This window comes from Myotis nattereri (assembly GCF_964212035.1).
Source record: "Myotis nattereri genome assembly, chromosome: 12".
Lineage (NCBI taxonomy): Eukaryota > Metazoa > Chordata > Mammalia > Chiroptera > Vespertilionidae > Myotis > Myotis nattereri.
This window is the reverse complement of record NC_138087.1, coordinates 65947320-65965145: the sequence shown is the minus strand read 5'-3', so window position 1 is coordinate 65965145 and position 17826 is coordinate 65947320. Positions and strand designations below refer to the sequence as shown.

The following is a 17826-nucleotide window of genomic DNA, read 5'->3' as shown; positions in this document are numbered from 1 at the left end:
TGTTTTTTTTAAATTATAATCACTCACTTCAGAACTCGGGGATTTACACGACATCAAATGGGTAATAAGTAACAAATTTGAGGCAGAGATGGTTATTCAGCTGATGAAAAGCCACTGTCAACAGAAAGATTTCAACCTCTGGGTCAGTTATTGCTACTTCTGGGAATGTCAAATCTGACGAGATCCCAGGGATTCTAATGGCAATTTCTTCTTGAATCTATTTAAAATACAAATGGAGGTTTTACTTAATTAGGCTGCAGGCTCTGACCAATAATTCACACGGGTTCTATTTCTGTTTAAGTGCAGAACTGACAAGAAAAAAAAAAAATGACCATCTGCTTTCCACAAACAAAATATCCTTTGGGTGCTTAGCAAGCGAAAGGAAACTGTACCTAATGCTTTGTGTCTCTTTTTCATCAAAACCCTAAAATCACTATAGGAAACCATACTAGAACAGTATGCACTACCACGTCATAACACTGAGTTTTAAATGTTACCTGCTATTCAGATACAGATGGAGACATACCAAAATGAAACTATATTCAGGAGAGAGCAACTAGTTTTCACAACATCACAAATGTGCAGGAACTGAAGAGGGAACAACGTTAACCGTTAAGGCAGCATTGGTTGAGTCTTCTCTGGGAACGGAAGCATGACATATTTCAGAGACCAGTGAATGCTTTTTAAAAACAATTAATTAAAATAAATAATAAAATAATATTTTGAAAAAGAAATAGGGCTGGTTTTAGGACTCCTGCTATTCCAACTTATACTGGAATTTTAATTTTGAATTAGAAAGCAGACACAAGGAATACAATGCTACAAAGCTGTAGCAGTCTTACATCAGATACAAAATAAAGACCCCAGGAAATTATTATTATTAATTAGCACTCTTTGGGCTCCTTTTCTACTTCTCACTCGGAGTAGCTGTTAGAAAATTCTGCTGATGTTTCCATCACAAGGGGTCAGGTTGGATTTTACCTGAGTGAAATGGTTTTAAACTAAAAACCTATCCTCATGCTTGGATTTTTACAACTCGGTCCTCACTGCTGGGTTTGCTTACCTGGTCGGCTGCCTATAGCACTATGTCCCCAACACTGGTGCCAACCTAAAATGATGATACCTACTGTGGCTGAAAAAGTCATACGTTGACCAAAATATATCAAAGCGCAACACATTTCCCAATCTGTTCCCTTTGCAGCTCGTTCGGTTGGGTTTTCCTGGCTCAGCCTCAACATTACCTTTAGTTCTTGTACAGATCCAGTGCTATGTGCTGACAGAACAGCGGTGTGACACAAAGAACAGATTAAAGGGGGGGGGGGAACAACAACTCTAAAAAATATTCACGTGAAAAGAGGTTTCACGTGGTGCTGAGAAATAGGACATAGGCACTTCTGCTTCAGGAGGTTTTCACATTTTGATCACAGATTGCTTTTCCAAGCCACTTCTTTTACTACTGGCATAATAATATGGTACACACTGTCTAGTTTACTGGAAACCTTGCTCCCACAAGCAGCTTCTGGCGCATTCATCTTTTTCCACCAAACTGTCTTCGCCGGTGCAGAGGGAAGCGCCTCCCAGTGCTGAGAGCAAGGCCGAGTGCGTCTCCACCACCTTCCACCAAGCAAGGCTGCTTAATCTGCAGAGCTCGGTTATCCATCAACACAATATAAAGAGGAGTGTCAAGTGCAATTTTTCTTCTGGAAATAGTGAATGTCTGCCTCTCTTTCTGGTTCTTTTTGTGAGTGTAATTCAACAAAGCGTACGCAGTCTTCACAACATTCTAAAGCTACGAGGCTACTGGGACTTTTTTGGGGAAAAATCACTGAAGTTTTCTTCTTCTTCTTCTTCTTCTTCTTCTTCTTCTTCTTCTTTTTTTTAGAAAATCTGTGCTAAAAAGGCACTAGAAAAAATGAACGTCCTTGCTCCTGTGTATGTAGCAATTACACATTGTATTAGATTCCATAATGTAACAAAGGTGACACACATTTGGATGAAACATCCTAAGTATTCAGAATCATCTACTTTCAGTTAAAAAAAAAATCCAAAGTCAAAGAAACAGCAGGTCACACTGACAGAGGCCAGTCCAGCCATGAGGTCACGGTCATCCCCGGCTGCCTCATGGCCGTGGCCCGGACCCAGGGCAGGCTCACTGGCAGCAGCTGTGGGAGCCAAGCCTCCTGGAGACCTGAGTAAATGAGACGAAGGTGAAGTTCTCACAGTTTTCCAGCTTGACCTTCTTGGCTAAGTTTGGGACAATTCCCCGAAGAGACCGAAGTCCCATCCTCTGCTCCTCATACCACACGCTGCCCATGTCGACAGCCTCCTTCCTGGCGGTAAGGTAGAAAGGGGACTTGGCCTCCATCTGGGTGGGAGGCCGGTGGATGTACATGTACTTGTAGAGCAGGCAGTAAGGACACTGTTTGTGCCCCCTGGAATGCTCGTGGTAGATCTTCCCGTGACATATTCGAGTGGAAGCACTCCGACTCTCCCGCTTGACACTATCCGTCCGGGCAAAATAGGGCTGGTTTTGTGGATCTTTGAGCAGCTCGATGTCGCCGTACATCAGATCTGCATGCTCCTGCAGTGTCCGCATATTCAGGTATTGGCTGTTGTACTTGACCACAGTGGACAGGAGAGTGATAGGGCTGTCATCCCCTAGGCACCCCGCCTGCCACATCTCCTCCTCGTCCGAGAGGGAGAAGTAGATGATATTGCGAGAACGGGCCCCTGACATCCCTGCCTTACTCAGGACCCACAGCTTCTCCTTGAGTTTCTTGGTGGAAGAACTGAAGGTGCTGCTGGTGATGGAAAAGCCCACACCTGCATTCTTCAGGATGCGGTCCAGGCCCCGGCGGATGGCATGGAGCGAGGTGGCCAGGAAGTCCGAGCCGTCACTCTTCTTAACGGTGACGTAAAAGTTCTCAAGCAGCTCGTTCAACTTCACTGCAGGGATCTCAAATGAGACAAACACGGAGGTTACACATTTGAGGACACCCAAAGAGCCAGACCCCTCCTTCCTGCTCCTACTCCTCACTGGGGGCGGTACTGCAGACAAGACCTCTAAAGAGTTGATGCATGACATAGTGGAAAGAACAGTGAACTTCAAGCTGAAAGATCTAGGTTCCATACTTGGCTCCACTTTACCTCTTTAAACTTCAGTGTTCCAAGCTGTATAATGGGACATGATGATCAACACCTTCTCAAAGAATTACTACAATGCTTAAAGCAGTGGACTCGAAAGGGTTTATAAACAGTAATGAACACACACACATGATATCGTTACTATTGGCCTTTATAACTTTCACTATTCCTCTCTGGAAAGCCCTTTCTTCTCTTTTCTAGCAAATCCTTTCCTTCCCTCCCCTTCAATAAAACTCAACCATCCAGGGTGGGTGGGTGGGAAGAGATCAACCAAAGACCCGGTATGCGTATATGCATAACCCATGGACACAGACAATAGAGGGATGGAGGCCTGGAGTGGGGGCAGACTACAGGGGTCAATGGTAGAAAAAGGGACACATGTAATACTTTCAACAATAAAGATTTAAAACCCCCACAAACTTCTTGTTAATAGAAGCACTGGAGATTTAATAATTCATTTTTACAATAAAAGAAACATGTTAATATTGTTTTTTTAAAAAATGCAACCATCCTCTCTAAAGAATTGCTGAACTAAACTTGTCAAACTCTGAATCATTCCAACATTAATTTCCTTGATATCTGCACATAATATTTGGTACTGCTGGCCCTAAACATGGTGCTGTAGGGAGAGATGACTCATATGACCAGTTAATAATCCTTGAATTGTCACTTGAATTTATCAGGATAAGTTTGCAAGTGTCTCTGGATCAATGATCCACAGGGTTTCGATATCAATATTTGTTCCACAGATAAGAAAAATGTATTTGGTTTACATCTGATGACTTCAGGTATTCGCAAGAGATCAACTCTCATTATCAGTAGAAAAGGAAAAAACCCAAGGGAAGGTTTCTGATTGGCCCACTCTTGATCCAAACAACTGACCACAAAATGGGCCACTGTACTAACATGATGTCTTCTGCAATAACCATGGGAATTATAGGAGAGAAATGGCTCCTACATAAGAAGTTTGAGCAGAAAATCTTATTTATTACCTTCTCACTTAACAAAACAAATTCTGATCGCTTCCTGTTGCCCTTAGGATAAATTCCAAACTGTTTACCTTGTCTGCAAGTCTTCACAATCTGGCTCCACTCTGTGGTAGATTATCTGTAAAAATAGCCACAATAACTCGCCCCCTCCCTATTCCTATACCCCTTGGCAACATGACTTTGCTGTTCCTCCCATCAAGAGGTAGAATCTATTTTCCCGCCCTTGGAACCTGGGCTGGCTGTGACTTATTCTGATCAATAAAATGTAACATGTGACGATGTGTGAATTTTAAGCCTAGGCCTCGAGAGATTCTGCTTTCATCTGCTTTTGTCCTACAGGTTCTTACAAGTTCTGCTTTCATCATCTTAGTATGATGCTGCCTTGTGAGAAAGCCCTGTTAGACCATGAGAACATGTGAAGTGGAGATAAGCTGTCTGTCTTCTAATATCAGATGACTGCACCCACATGTGTACCCCAACTGAACCCAGTAGAAGAACCACCCAGCTGAGCACAACCTGTAGAATCATGAGCAAGTAAAATGAGTGTTGTGATCTAACACTAAGTTTTGGGGTGGTTTGTTATGCGGCGATAGATAGTTGGTACACACGGTATCTCTCCAGCCTCCTCATCTGTTCTCTTTGTGTTCTATTTCTAGCCTCCCTAAACTTTGCATCATTGATAGAAACCACAACACCCTTTCCTGCATCTATTTCTTTGCACATGCCATCTCCTCTACCTAGAATGCATTTTCTACTAATGTTCTCTATTTGGGAAAATTTCAATGCATTATTTCAGATCTAGCTCAAAATTCTGCTGTCTAGATAAAGGCTTCTCCAGCTTCCCCAGGCAAAGTTACTCTCTCACCTGGGATTCCACAGCAGTTAAATTTTATTATGGCTCTCTCCATATTGCACAAACTTTTATCTATTTATATGTCTATGTCTCAAAGTGGACTGAAAGTCCACTGCATCTTATACATGACTGGGTCTTCATTACATACTGGAAGGCCTGAACTATATCACTGATGCCCAATGGACATGGGTTAAATCAATGAATTAATCTTGGAGTCAGGAGAACCAAGGTGACTTATCAAATGCAGAACATTTTTCTGACTTACACAGAATACCACAAGTTTCTTTCTTTTTTTTTTAACTCTTTATTGATTACATATGTGTCCTTATCCCCCATTGCCCCACCCCCCGCTCATGCCCTCACCCCTTAGTGTCTGTGTCCATTGGTTATGCTTATATGCATGCATACAAGTCCTTTGAATACCACAAGTTTCAAAGTAAAATCACAGCAAAAGCAATTCTTGAAGAAATGTCAAATCACAAAATTTATATTATTGGCACACAAGAAACCATTCATCCTGGCCTGTGTTGGTTTCCTCCTTAGTTTTCTTGGACTGAGTTTTGGTTGGGGATTATTCTGCCAGATTACCAAGGTCTTCAATTTGTTATAAAGACATTGCAAGAACCACTGTGAACAAATTTACTATCTCAAAAAATTCACCCTGGATTATAAATTTGGCTCCCTTGATGTAAAAATGAAAAACAAAAAGAGCTCAGTCACGGGGCTGATGACTTCAGATGGTAAAGAACAAAAGAAGAAGAAAAAAACCCCCACAAAAACCTGACATGTTAGGCAAATTCCAAAATTCTGGAACTACACAGCAAACCTTGAAACTTGACAGAGTTATAAGACAAGTAAAAAGCAAGAGTTACTTTTAGGAGAATGCCTCAAACTTCCCTTTGTGATAATCTTGTCTAGGGGGATGAAGTGGAGAAATGCCTATGAACTACATCACTCCAATGGTAAACAAAATGACTTTACCAAATTTTACTTAATTCAGAAAGATAGGTACTGAGCTTCAAAGTGCTCTATTTTCTGAGTGAGTTTAAGGAATATAGAAATCAATGACATAGTAACCTTGAGGGAGATGGATCAATGAGGACTGGGTCACACCTGTATTAAAAAAATACTAAATTAAATACTCAGAGTAGATCAAAGAATGATCATAGAATGAGAATGACAGTGTATACTCAACTTATACAGATGATATTTTGAAGTCTCATTAGATTCCTTGCTTTCTTTCTTAAACAAATTTGAGGCTCACCAGCTGCCAAATCATGACTAAGAGGTGTTACCTACTTTGTCTTCTGCCAGTTACATCCATCTTTAAAGACACATCTAGACTAAAAATATCTTGCATTGAGACCAAGAAAGTGAGATTAAAGAATATGGGCCAGGATGCCTCAGTTCTTTCTTTTAAATAATTATTGGATAAATTCTCTAAGATATTGACCTCTTTCTTAAGCATTTATTGTTAAAAATATTTCAGTGACCCGTGTGAGTAGATTACAGAGGACTGAAATACATCTTCTTCTTCACCCATATTCTAGATAACACAGGGGAAATGAAGAAATACTAGTACCTAAAGAAGTGGTGGTAGGTGCACTCTACTGAGCATTTTCATCACCTGGGATGCATATGTTATCTAAGCCATGGAGGGTATGGAGAAATGAAACTCTTTCCATGGACTCCTGCATGGAAATAGAAAGTGTCCCAGAAATAGACAGCTGTCTTCATAGCACTTCACTGACCTCTGGTCTAGAAAAGGTTAAGGTAAGTGAGGATGAAGAACCAAAAATGGGGGTCTCGGAGAACAGGTGAATTTAAAGGTGAAAGTTACATTTTATTTATTTTTTAAATTGTCATAATACACATATATATGTATTATGTGTATGTTTTCAATCTTAAACATTTACAAGTGTAAAATTCAGTGGCATTAAGTACACTGACAATGTTGTATAACCGTCACCACTATTCATTTCCAGACCTTTTTTTTTTTATCATTACAAATAGAAACTGTACTTATTAAACAATAATCCCACTTTTCCTCCTCCCTCCAGCCCCTGGTAATCTCCATTCTACTTTCTGTCTCTATGAACTTACCTATTCCAGGTGCCTTACATAAATGGAATCATATATATCTGTCCTTTTGTATCTGGCTTATTTCACTTAGCATAATGTTTTCAAGGTTCATCCACATTGTAGCATGTCTCAGTACTTCATTTTTTTTTTATTGCTAAATAAAATTCCATTGTATGGATATGCCACATTTTGTTTATTCATTCATCTGACTTTTGGGTTGTTTCTACATTTTGGCTATTGTAAATAATGCTATAATGAATATTTATGTACAAGTTTTTGTATAATCTATGTTTTCCATATTTTGGGTATTTGCCTAGGAGTGGAATTGCTGGGTGACAGAGTAACTATATATTTAACTTTTGGGGAACTTCAAGACTGTTTCCAAAGAGGCTGCATTATTTTACATTCCCACCAGAAGTGTGTAAGGATTCAGTTTCTTACATCCTCATCAACACATGTTAGCTTCTGTTGCACCTTTTTAAAATTCCAGTCCTTCCTTCCTACTGGATGTGAAGTGGAATCTCATGTACTTTTGATTTGCATTTATCTCCCTGATGCCTAATGAAGCTGAGCACCTTTTCATGTGCTTCCTGGCTGTTTGCTTATCTTCTTTATAAAAACTGTTCAATGCCCTTGTCTGCTAGCTCTAAAATCCATGTCTGTATTTTGGTTGTTTCAGGCAGGAGGATAAATCTGGCTCTCCAAATGGCCAGAGTGGAAGATAGAACTGATTTCTCTCCTGGGCATGGGGTCACATGTTCCCACTTCTTCCTATGGGTGGTAATATTTGATTGGATGCTAGAAATGGTTGAATTCTGGGTTTGTCATACTTTTCAATGGTTGTTGGGACTTCTAGTATCCTCATGTCCTTGGCCTCCCTGGACCCTGATCCCTGTATCCCCTCAACTCAACAAGATTTACTCCCAGGCTCTGCTTGGGTTCCCCTCCCTTCATTGCAGCTCAGAAACTGCCTCCAGGCAGAAAGCCTGAGACCTGGTAGCACTCATCTCATTTGTTACCTTTCTTTTAGGGATCAAGTCCTGTGTTACCTGTCACGTCTGAAAAGGGTTGTTTCATACACTGGGCCCAGTTTCCTAATTGTTACAGCAGGAGGATAAATCTAGATCTTTTCATTCCCTTCTGACCGCAGTGGAAATTTCAATTTATTTTCAAATCTGCTCATTTTGATTAGTTTGTTATTGCTTGTACATTTTTATACAGTATTTAATTTTGATCCACAGTTGGGAATCCACACATGCAGATTTCAACTCTGCAGGGGTCGGCACCCATAACCCCAATGTTGTTCAAGGGTCAACTGTAACTCTCTTCATTTCTATAAACATTTCATCCATTCTTAGCCTTTAATCTATTATCTAAAATCCTGGATGTCTAAATCTGTTGTTTGTTTTCCTTGAGTGGCTTGTGATTTTTTTTTTTTTTAAAATAAGCACATATTTAGTTGGTTTTAATCTGCAAAAAACCTGAGCATCTACTTTGAAGGAACATTTCCCTTCAAAGATTATTACCATATAACTCTGTGAGGAGCCAGGGTATGCTACTCACCTAGAACTTCTCAAGCCCCTTTCAGGGTCCTCTCTTCAATCAAGGATTCTTCAGTTCACCTACCTGTCTCTTCTCTTCCTTAATAATGTTGTCAACATATGCCCTCAGGTAGAGCCCTGCCTTTCAGATGTGCTTACTGCTCACTGCTCCACTCTCAGCTGTCCTTTTTGTTGGCCTTGTGATGGTGCCCTATTTCTCTGCAGGTACAGCACGAAGGCCCCCTGCTGTGTCTAGTGCGCCGCGCTGTCAGAAGCAGAAACCTGGGTTTCCTATTCATCTCTTGTTGGTGCCCTACATCAGCGGCCGCCAACCTTTTGGACCTCACGGACCACCAGTGGTCTGCAGACCACCGGTTGGCGACCGCTGCCCTACATCACCCAAACTTGGGGATGTCACCTGCCCTTGAACTTCAATTATAACCTCTATTTGCAAGACCTTTAAATCTATCCTTCTAGATTTAACATTTCCTCCATGTTGGAAATCCCAGATTCCCAACTGCTTATTGGACATGTCCATCTGGACATCTGTCTGATGTACACTCAATAGATCCAAATAAAAATACAACATCTTTGTCTTCTGTCTCTACCTGTCCAAGGATTTTTCCTTCCATTCACTAACCGCAAACATTTCAAGTTGGAAGAGGTTTTCAGAACTCATTTTACGATTGGGGAAAAGAAAATGAGGACCAAAGATATTAACTACATTTTTGTTCATCATTTCTAATTAATTTCTCTAAAATAGCGCTTTCGTCATGTTTCTTCCCACTCAAAAACCTTCAATGGTTTCCCTTTTGCCTAAACCTTGACACTTAAAGCTCTTATGGTGAGAGCATTCTCCCTATTACAAAAGTCCCTTCCCCACTGCCCCTGTAATAATCCTTCAAATAAAATCTCTCCTTTCAAACAAAAGCAAAACAAAACTTCAGTGATTTTCCAATAGTCACAAGATTGTAGCTAGGGTTATCAAAATCTAGTTTTATAGACCAGCATTTCCATGTATGAAGCCTCCAAATCTTACTCAGAAGATATCTGTCTTTATCCAATTCTATTGAAATTCTACGTCTCTACCATTAATACAGCTTAACTATCAATGCTTTTGCTAGTGTCACCATGTTGAAATTAATTTCTCTAACTGATTTGGGGGGGCATTTCTGATCTATAAATTCATAGAACACTTACTAAATTCTGCTTTGTACTGTAGACATGTTTCTTCCTATTTTATGTTCTTTCAAAGTTTCTCCAGGCAGAAAGCAACTGTTCTGTGCTCCCCACCATGCTCAGCACAGTGCCTGGCACGTGGAAGCTCAGTGAAGTTGACTGAAAGAAGTAAATTCAAGAGTTCCTTACCTTGGTGATGTCCGTGTGATCTTTGAGCCCATTGGTCATGCACCAGTAGCGCCACACATTCAGGGCATACCGCGTGGCTTTGGTAGTGTTTGGGCTTACTGCACTGGTACACAGATCATTCAAGTCATCATTAATATTAAATACAGGAAATTTGTTGAGCTTAGTAGAATACGCTAGAAACAGAAAAAATGGAAGGTATTAAAATAATGTGCCATTCCCTTCTTTAGAAAATTATCTCTTGGGATCATGCTAAATAACAGAAAACTCCTAAGAGATAACACTTTCAAAATATGAAATTTCTATCAAGTATACATATATTAGGATAAGTATAATAGAGAACAATATTTCTAGCATGAAATCAATGCAATAACCTTGCATTTAATCCCAACAATTTTGCTATACACACTAACTGATGCACGAATGCAGGCATTCCACTAAAAAAAAAGGGGGGGGGGGAGAATGAATGCAGAGAAACAAGAATGTTCTATCTAAAAATTTCACTGGAAAAACAACAGCACTTCTATTAATCACAACAGCAAAAAGAAGACAAGTTCCTCTCTCCTTACCCTCAGCATATGAAGAACTGTCATTTCCCTGTGATATATAGTCTCAAATGTCTTATGTGCCATCCTGGGCAGCCTTGAATTAAATGGTGTCAGCATATTTCTTTAATTCTTCTCACAAATTAATAACGAGAGAGATATCTGAACCCTGACTCCACAACTCATCAGCTAGCTTAGAATCAGAATTCAAGGGCAAGGGAGAGAAATATTAGGAGAAGGTAGAGGGATATACTGGGAAAGCTCACATGGTTTCAGAAAAAGGGAGCAGATCTTAAATTGCAATCGCCAGATTACTTCAGATGAAAACTGGTTTTCTTCCATGTATCCACCTAAGTATTGGTTGCCAAAGAGATAAGACCACAACCATTAGTGGGCCCTTCCTCATACTCTGTGATCTACTAAAACCAGGATTAAACTGTTCAAATCGTGACCTTCGGCTAAAAACAAACAAACAAACAAACGAACAAGGTAGGCCACCTCACAGTAAAAACAATGCCAGCTAGTACTTTCTATCTAATGGTTCTCTTTCTCTAGAATGTTTCTATATTCAAACAAGGAACTAAAGGCTCAGAAATAGCAAAACGAAGTTAATTCAGTTAGCAAGGTGATCTGCAAACTGGCTTACTTTGCTTAACCTGCCTCAACGTTCACGGCTCCCACTGAGGCATCTGCCTCCACCCAGGACACTCACACCACACCTTCCCCACACTTAGCCTGCGACGTCTCCCATGGTCTTTGTACCAGTCAAAAGTGGTCTTTTTTTCATTTCCAATTCAAGCTCACTTCTACGTAATCCTTCCCCACACTACTGAACTTCCTTATTCTCTCCTTCAGTATGTCTTACATTTGCTCTATTCCAATGCTAGAAAAGCTATCAGTAGCAACCAAGTCAGGTAGGTATATTTCTCTCATCATCCGCATAAACCGAGATAACTTGTTTTTCTGGGACTCACTTGATATTAATGAAAGGATTCTAGTATAAAATATATTATTGTAATATCTAGCACTAACTCAATGTTTACTAGATGCCAAGAGTTATGTAAATTATCTGTAGGCTCTAAGCAACCCTAATGCTATACCTATGTTACAAATAAGGAAACGAAACCTCATACACTTAATAGCTTCATACATCACTCGTACAATATTTACTGAGATACACTCTCTGGGCCAGGCCCTGTGCTGTCCCAAGTCATGGAGTTAGCAAGTGAGAGTCGGGGTTTGGACCTGGGTCCCGCTGACTCCATGCTCTGGAATCAGATACTCCAGGGATGAAGTTCTCAGTGAAGAATGCAATCTAAATATTAGCCGCGTATAAAAAGTATATGCTGCCCCCTCCAACCCCCCCCCCCGCCCCCAATTTATTCAGATAACCTTCAGCAAGGAAAACAAAGTCTGATTTATTTGGACAAACACTATGTAGATTTTTTTTTAAACAACAAAAAATGCCATTCTCTGCAACACAGCCCAGTCCCCATCACTACAGCACAAGTATAGAAGAGACACTGCAAGATAAGATAATAAATTGAATTATTATGTAACGTGATGACGTGATCTTAAATAATCTCATTTTAATCACAGGATAGACTGCACACTGAAAATGGAAACCTCTGTTCCTATGAAGTTTTGCCAATTGGCCCATAATATTCTGTATTGGGAAAGGATGCCATTCAACATAGTATATTGTGTTTAGTTACGTCCTGTTTCTCGGTCTTTCATTGGTTTTCCTCACCTGCTTGTGCTCTGACACCTGGTGTGACCTGCCTCTCACATGCACGCAGATGTCCTTATCCACTCAACATATGGCACCCTGCACGGGGCCATGCTCCAAACATGGACACCTTTCTCCACTCACAGCCTGAGTGGGAAGCCCTTATACATGGAAGCCTGGTCACACTTCTTGAAATGACGCCTCACACACGGCCATGCCCAGGCGTGGAAGCCCTACTCGCTTCAGTAAGGCTCTTACTTCTCACATAGGGTTTCTCCCCAGTTCTCCCACTGCTGTATGGATGCCCTCCTCACCCTGCTCAGGCTATCACCCTACATACCTGGCTACCTCTCCGTGGGATGCTTTTCTCTCCCAATTCGAGCTGCTACCACTTGCCAGATTGCCCCCCCTCTGAAATACAGTTCTTGCTTTCTGCACCTGGTCAGCTTCCTGCCCCCTCACTGTGCCATTCTCCTATGCAGATGCCTTTTCAGGCTTCATGCCTCACAGTGGTTCTCAACCTTCCTCATGCCGCGACCCTTTAATACAGTTCCTCATGTTGTGGTGACCCCCAGCCATAAAATTATTTTCGTTGCTACTTCATAACTATAATTTTGCTACTGTTATCAATCATAATGTAAATATCTGCTATGCAGGATGTATTTTCAGGGGTCGCGACCCAGAGGTTGAGAACCACTGCAGCCATCATAGCTCCTTCAGTGCACACATACGCCAGGACAAATGTCTATTTTGCTCTCCCCACCAAGAGCTTTGAAACTGAATATTTCATGAAAAAAGAGGGGAAGAAGTCTATATAATACACTAAGAAAACTTTCTAAAAATCCTAAAAATATATATAAAAACCTAATAAATGAAGAGTTATACCATGTCCCTGGGTGGGATGGCTTAATATTATAATGTTTACTTTTCTCAAGTAATCTTCTATGCAATGTAACTATAATTAAAATCCTCTTTTTTGTTGCTACTTGTCAGGTTGATTCTAAAGTTTATCTAGAAGTGTAAATGCATAAGAAAATGGAGGCAATTTTGAAAATAATAACTGGGACACCGGGTGGACTCTTCAGTAGGTGCTTTGAGATAATAAGCTATTAAGTTAGATCAATGGGGGGAAAAGGAGACATATATTATACTTTACACAATAAAGAATTTAAATTTAAAAAAACAACCTCAATAAATGTTTGTTAAATGAATAAAATAATAAAAAAAATAATGCCGGGAGCCGGTCCATCCTTGCTGTTTCAAGGGACCTGGCGTATATAGCATACTGTTCTTGATATGTTTGCTCCCCTTAGCGCTGTGTGTTTTAACCAAGGTCACCTCTCCGAGAAAGGTTGTTTCCCCAGGTAGGGATTTTTCCCTGAAGTTAGGGAGGGGATGAAACCTCTTAACTAAGTGCCAGGCGGGTAATTAATCACTTTAACTACGAACAATCATGCTTAAGCTACATAATCTTTACTCCCTGGAATGGAGATAAGAAACGCCCTAACCTTTGTAATAGAGATTGATAGGATTGAATCAACTGGTATAAATACAGATGTAATAAGACAGCAAGACACAGATGTAAGGAGACAGAGAGAGAGAGAGAGACAGAACCGAGGCACAGAACCTACACAGAACGTTCTCTAGAGACAGAAGAACTTCGCTGGGGAGAACATGGCAAAAGATCCTGGACTGAACCTGACTACAGAAATTGGCAAGAGAACCTGACTAGAACCTGGTGACTGAACCTGGCTGGAGAACATGGACACAGAACCTGGCTGGAGAACCTAGCGAGGGAACATGGCTACAGAACCTGGCTGGAGATCCTGGCTAGGCTGCTGATCAACTGAACGCTGTCTCCGAATCATTCCTTCTTCGCCGACTCCGTCCACACCTTTGGGGACCCCTGGACCTGCTGGGGTTGGACCCCAGCAAAATAAATGCAAGTCTAATCTAAGGTCAACAAAAAGGAGGCAAGAGCATACAATGGAGTCAAGACAGTCTCTTCAAGAAATGGTGCTGGGAAAATTAGTCAGATACACGCAAAAAAATAAAACTAGACCACCAACTTACACACACACACACACACACAAACCACAACTCAAAATGGATAAAGGACTTAAATGTAAGACGAAAACCCTTAAAAATCTTAGAAGACTCCATAGGCAGCAAAATATCAAACATATGTCAGCAATATTTTTACTGATACAGCTCCTGGGCATTGGAGACTAAGGAGAAAATAAACAAATGGGACTACATCAAAATAAAAAGCTTCTGCACAGCAAAAGAAACCATCAACAAAACAAGAAAGCCCACTGCATGAGAGAACATATTGGCTAATAATATTTCAGATAAGAGTTTAATCTCCAAAATTTACAGAGAACTCATACAATTTAACAAAAGGAAGATAAATGACCCAATCAAAAAATGGGCAGAGGACCTAAATAGACACTTTTTGAAAGAGGATATAGCAAAGACCAAGAGACATATCAAAACACACTCAAAGTCACTAATCAAAATGCAAATCAAAACAACAATGAGGTACCATCTCACACCTATCAGAATGGCTATTATCAACAAATAAACAAACAAATGCTGGCGAGGATGTGGAGAAACAGGAACCCTCCTGCACTGCTGGTGGGAATGCAGACTGGCGCAGCCACTATGGAAGACAGTATGGAGATTCCTCAAAAAGTTGAAAATGGAACTCCCATTCAATCCAGTAATCCCACTTCTGGGACTAAATCCTAAGAAACCAGAAACTCCAATCAGAAAGGATACATGCACCCCTATGTTCATAGCAGCACAATTTATAATAGCTAAGATTTGGAAACAACCTAAGTGCCCATCAGCAGATGAGTGGATTAAAAACCAGTGGTACATCTACACAATGGAATACTACGCTGCTATAAAAAAGAAGGAACTTTTGACATTTGCGACAGCATGGATGGACCTGGAGAGCATTATGCTAAGAGAAATAAGCCAGTCGGAGAAAGATAAATATCACATGATCACACTCATATGTGGGATATAATGATCAACACAATTTAATGAACAAAAATAGATCCAGAGACTAAAAAACACTGATCAGAGTGTCCAACCTCAGAGAGAAGGTAGAGGGGTGGGGGGAGGAGGTAAGAGATCAACCAAAGGACTTGTATGCATGCATATTGGCATAACCAATGGACACGGACACTGGGGTGGTGGGGGCTTGTTCTGGGAGGTGGGAGGGTTGGGGGGTCAATTGGGGAAAAAAGAGACATATGTAATACTTTAAATAATAAAAAAGAAAATGAAAATAATAACCGGGAGGCCTTGCCCTGAAAGATCTAAATATGTACTATAACACTGCAATAATTTAAAGTGTAAATTCTGGTTAAAAAAATAAATCAATGCTACATAAGAGAGTCCAGAAAAGATGTGTAAATAGGCAAATTGAGTATATAATAAAGGCTCCAACTGAAATTGCTGGGGAAAGGGTGGACTCTTCAGTAGGTGCTTTGAGATAATAAGCTATTAAGTTAGAAAAAACAAAAGCAAATTTAGATTCCTATTTCATACCACAAGTAACACATTTCCAAATAGATAATTTTTTTAAAAAGCTGTTTCCATAAGGAAGATAATTTTCATGATTTTGGGAGTAAGAAAAGCCTTTCTCAGTATGACACACGCCAGAGATATAAAAAACAGAATAATAAATCAGATGACATAAAAATCCAAAAGTTCTGCCTTGAATACATCTCAAAAGATAATAACCAGACTCAGAGATAATACTTATAACACATAAAGTGACAAAGTACATATCAATTGAAAAAAAGATAACTCAAGAAAATGGGCCTAGGATATGAGAAGCAACTATTCACAGAAGAAATACAAATAACAAAAAGCATTAGTAATAATCAGATATTATAATCAAAATAAGATGCATTTATCAGACTGGAAAAACCACAAAAGGTCCATTTCTTTTTTTTTTTTTTTAATATATTTTATTGAGTTTTTACAGAGAGGAAAGGAGAGAGATAGAGAGTTAGAAACATCGATGAGAGAGAAACATCGACCAGCTGCCTCCTGTACACTCCCCACTGGGGATGTGCCCGCAACCAAGGTACATGCCCTTGACCGGAATCGAACCTGGGACCTTTCAGTCCGCAGGCCGACGCTCTATCCACTGAGCCAAACCGGTTTCGGCAGGTCCATTTCTTTTTTAAAAAATATATTTTATTGATTTTTTACAGAGAGGAAGGGAGAGGGACAGAGAGTTAGAAACATCGATGAGAGAGAAACATCGACCAGCTGCCTCCTGCACACTCCCCACTGGGTATGTGCCCGCAACCAAGGTACATGCCCTTGACCAGAATCGAACCTGGGACCCTTGAGTCCGCAGGCCGACACTCTATCCACTGAGACAAACCTGTCAGGACAAAAGGCCCATTTCTTAATGTTGACTAGGATATGGGGGAACTTGCACTAGTATAGAAAAAAATTTGGAAGGATACACATCACATTGGTTAGTATACCTCTGTGAGACTTATAAGTTTTACAATATGAATATATATATTACTTTTTACAAGTTATAAAAATCACTAGGACTTTGGAAATACGTAGGAAAAATAAAATGTTCTTTTTAATGAAATAGATAAAATGTTCTTTTTAATAAAAGAGGAATTCCTCTTTTAGAAATTTATCCTAAAGGCATAATCAGAAATATGTATAAAAAGATATGCTCCCTGGTGTTCTTTAGGCATATTTATAAAAGTGAAAACTGGAAGCAAATTCAATTCAAAAAAAGCATTATAAAATAGATTTTGGTACTACTATGCAATGGAAAACTATGTAGCTATATAATAATCACATTTTCAAAGGCTAAAGATCTTTTACAATGGTACAAAACAGTAAACATAGTTTGACTACAATTTTAATCCTCACCCGAGGATATGTTTTTCATTGATTCTAGAGAGAGGGGCAGGGAGAGGGAGAGAGAAACATCGATGTGAGAGAAACATTGATCAGTTGCCTCCCGCACGGACCCCAACCGGGGATAGAACCCACAACCTGGATATGTGCCCTCTCAGTGAATAGAACCAGCAACCCTTCGGTGCGTGGGACGACACTATAATCAATTGAGCCACACCGGCCACGGCAACCACAATTTTTGAAAGTATAATTGACCCTTGAACAACATGGGTTTGAACTGGGTGGATCCACAAATAAATGGATTATTTTCAAGAAATACATATAGTGTGGTAAATGTACTTTCTTTTCTTTATGATTTCCTAAGTAACAGCTTCTTTTCTGTAGCTTACTTTCTTGTAAGAACACAGCATATAATACATGTTACATACAAAATATATGTTAATTGACTGTTTATATTATCAGTAGATTAACAGTAGGCCAGAAGTAGTTAAATTTTGAGGGGAATCAAAAGCTATACGCAGATTTTCAACTGCATGGAGGGTCAGCACTCCTAACCGCTTCATTGTTCAAAGGTCAAGAGGCATTCATGCTTTAAAAATGCTGAAATAAAACACCAGAGTGTTAAAAGTTGTTATTTTTTTTTTTAATATTTTTTATTGATTAA

General features: G+C 39.9%; 1 protein-coding gene across 2 annotated transcripts in view; it reads right to left on the bottom strand.

The window, feature by feature from the left end:
• Positions 1 to 1880: 1880 nt before the first annotated feature.
• KIAA1958 overlaps positions 1881 to 17826 on the bottom strand; it is a 57001-nt gene continuing 41055 nt past the window's right edge. For both annotated transcript variants that reach the window (XM_081102999.1, XM_081103000.1), the window contains 2 exons: positions 9978 to 10150; positions 1881 to 2956 (listed from right to left, as the gene is read on the bottom strand). In XM_081102999.1, coding sequence (XP_080959125.1) covers positions 2150 to 2956; positions 9978 to 10150 — 980 coding nt within the window. In that variant the 3' untranslated portion in view covers positions 1881 to 2149. The remainder of the gene's footprint in view (positions 2957 to 9977; positions 10151 to 17826) is intronic.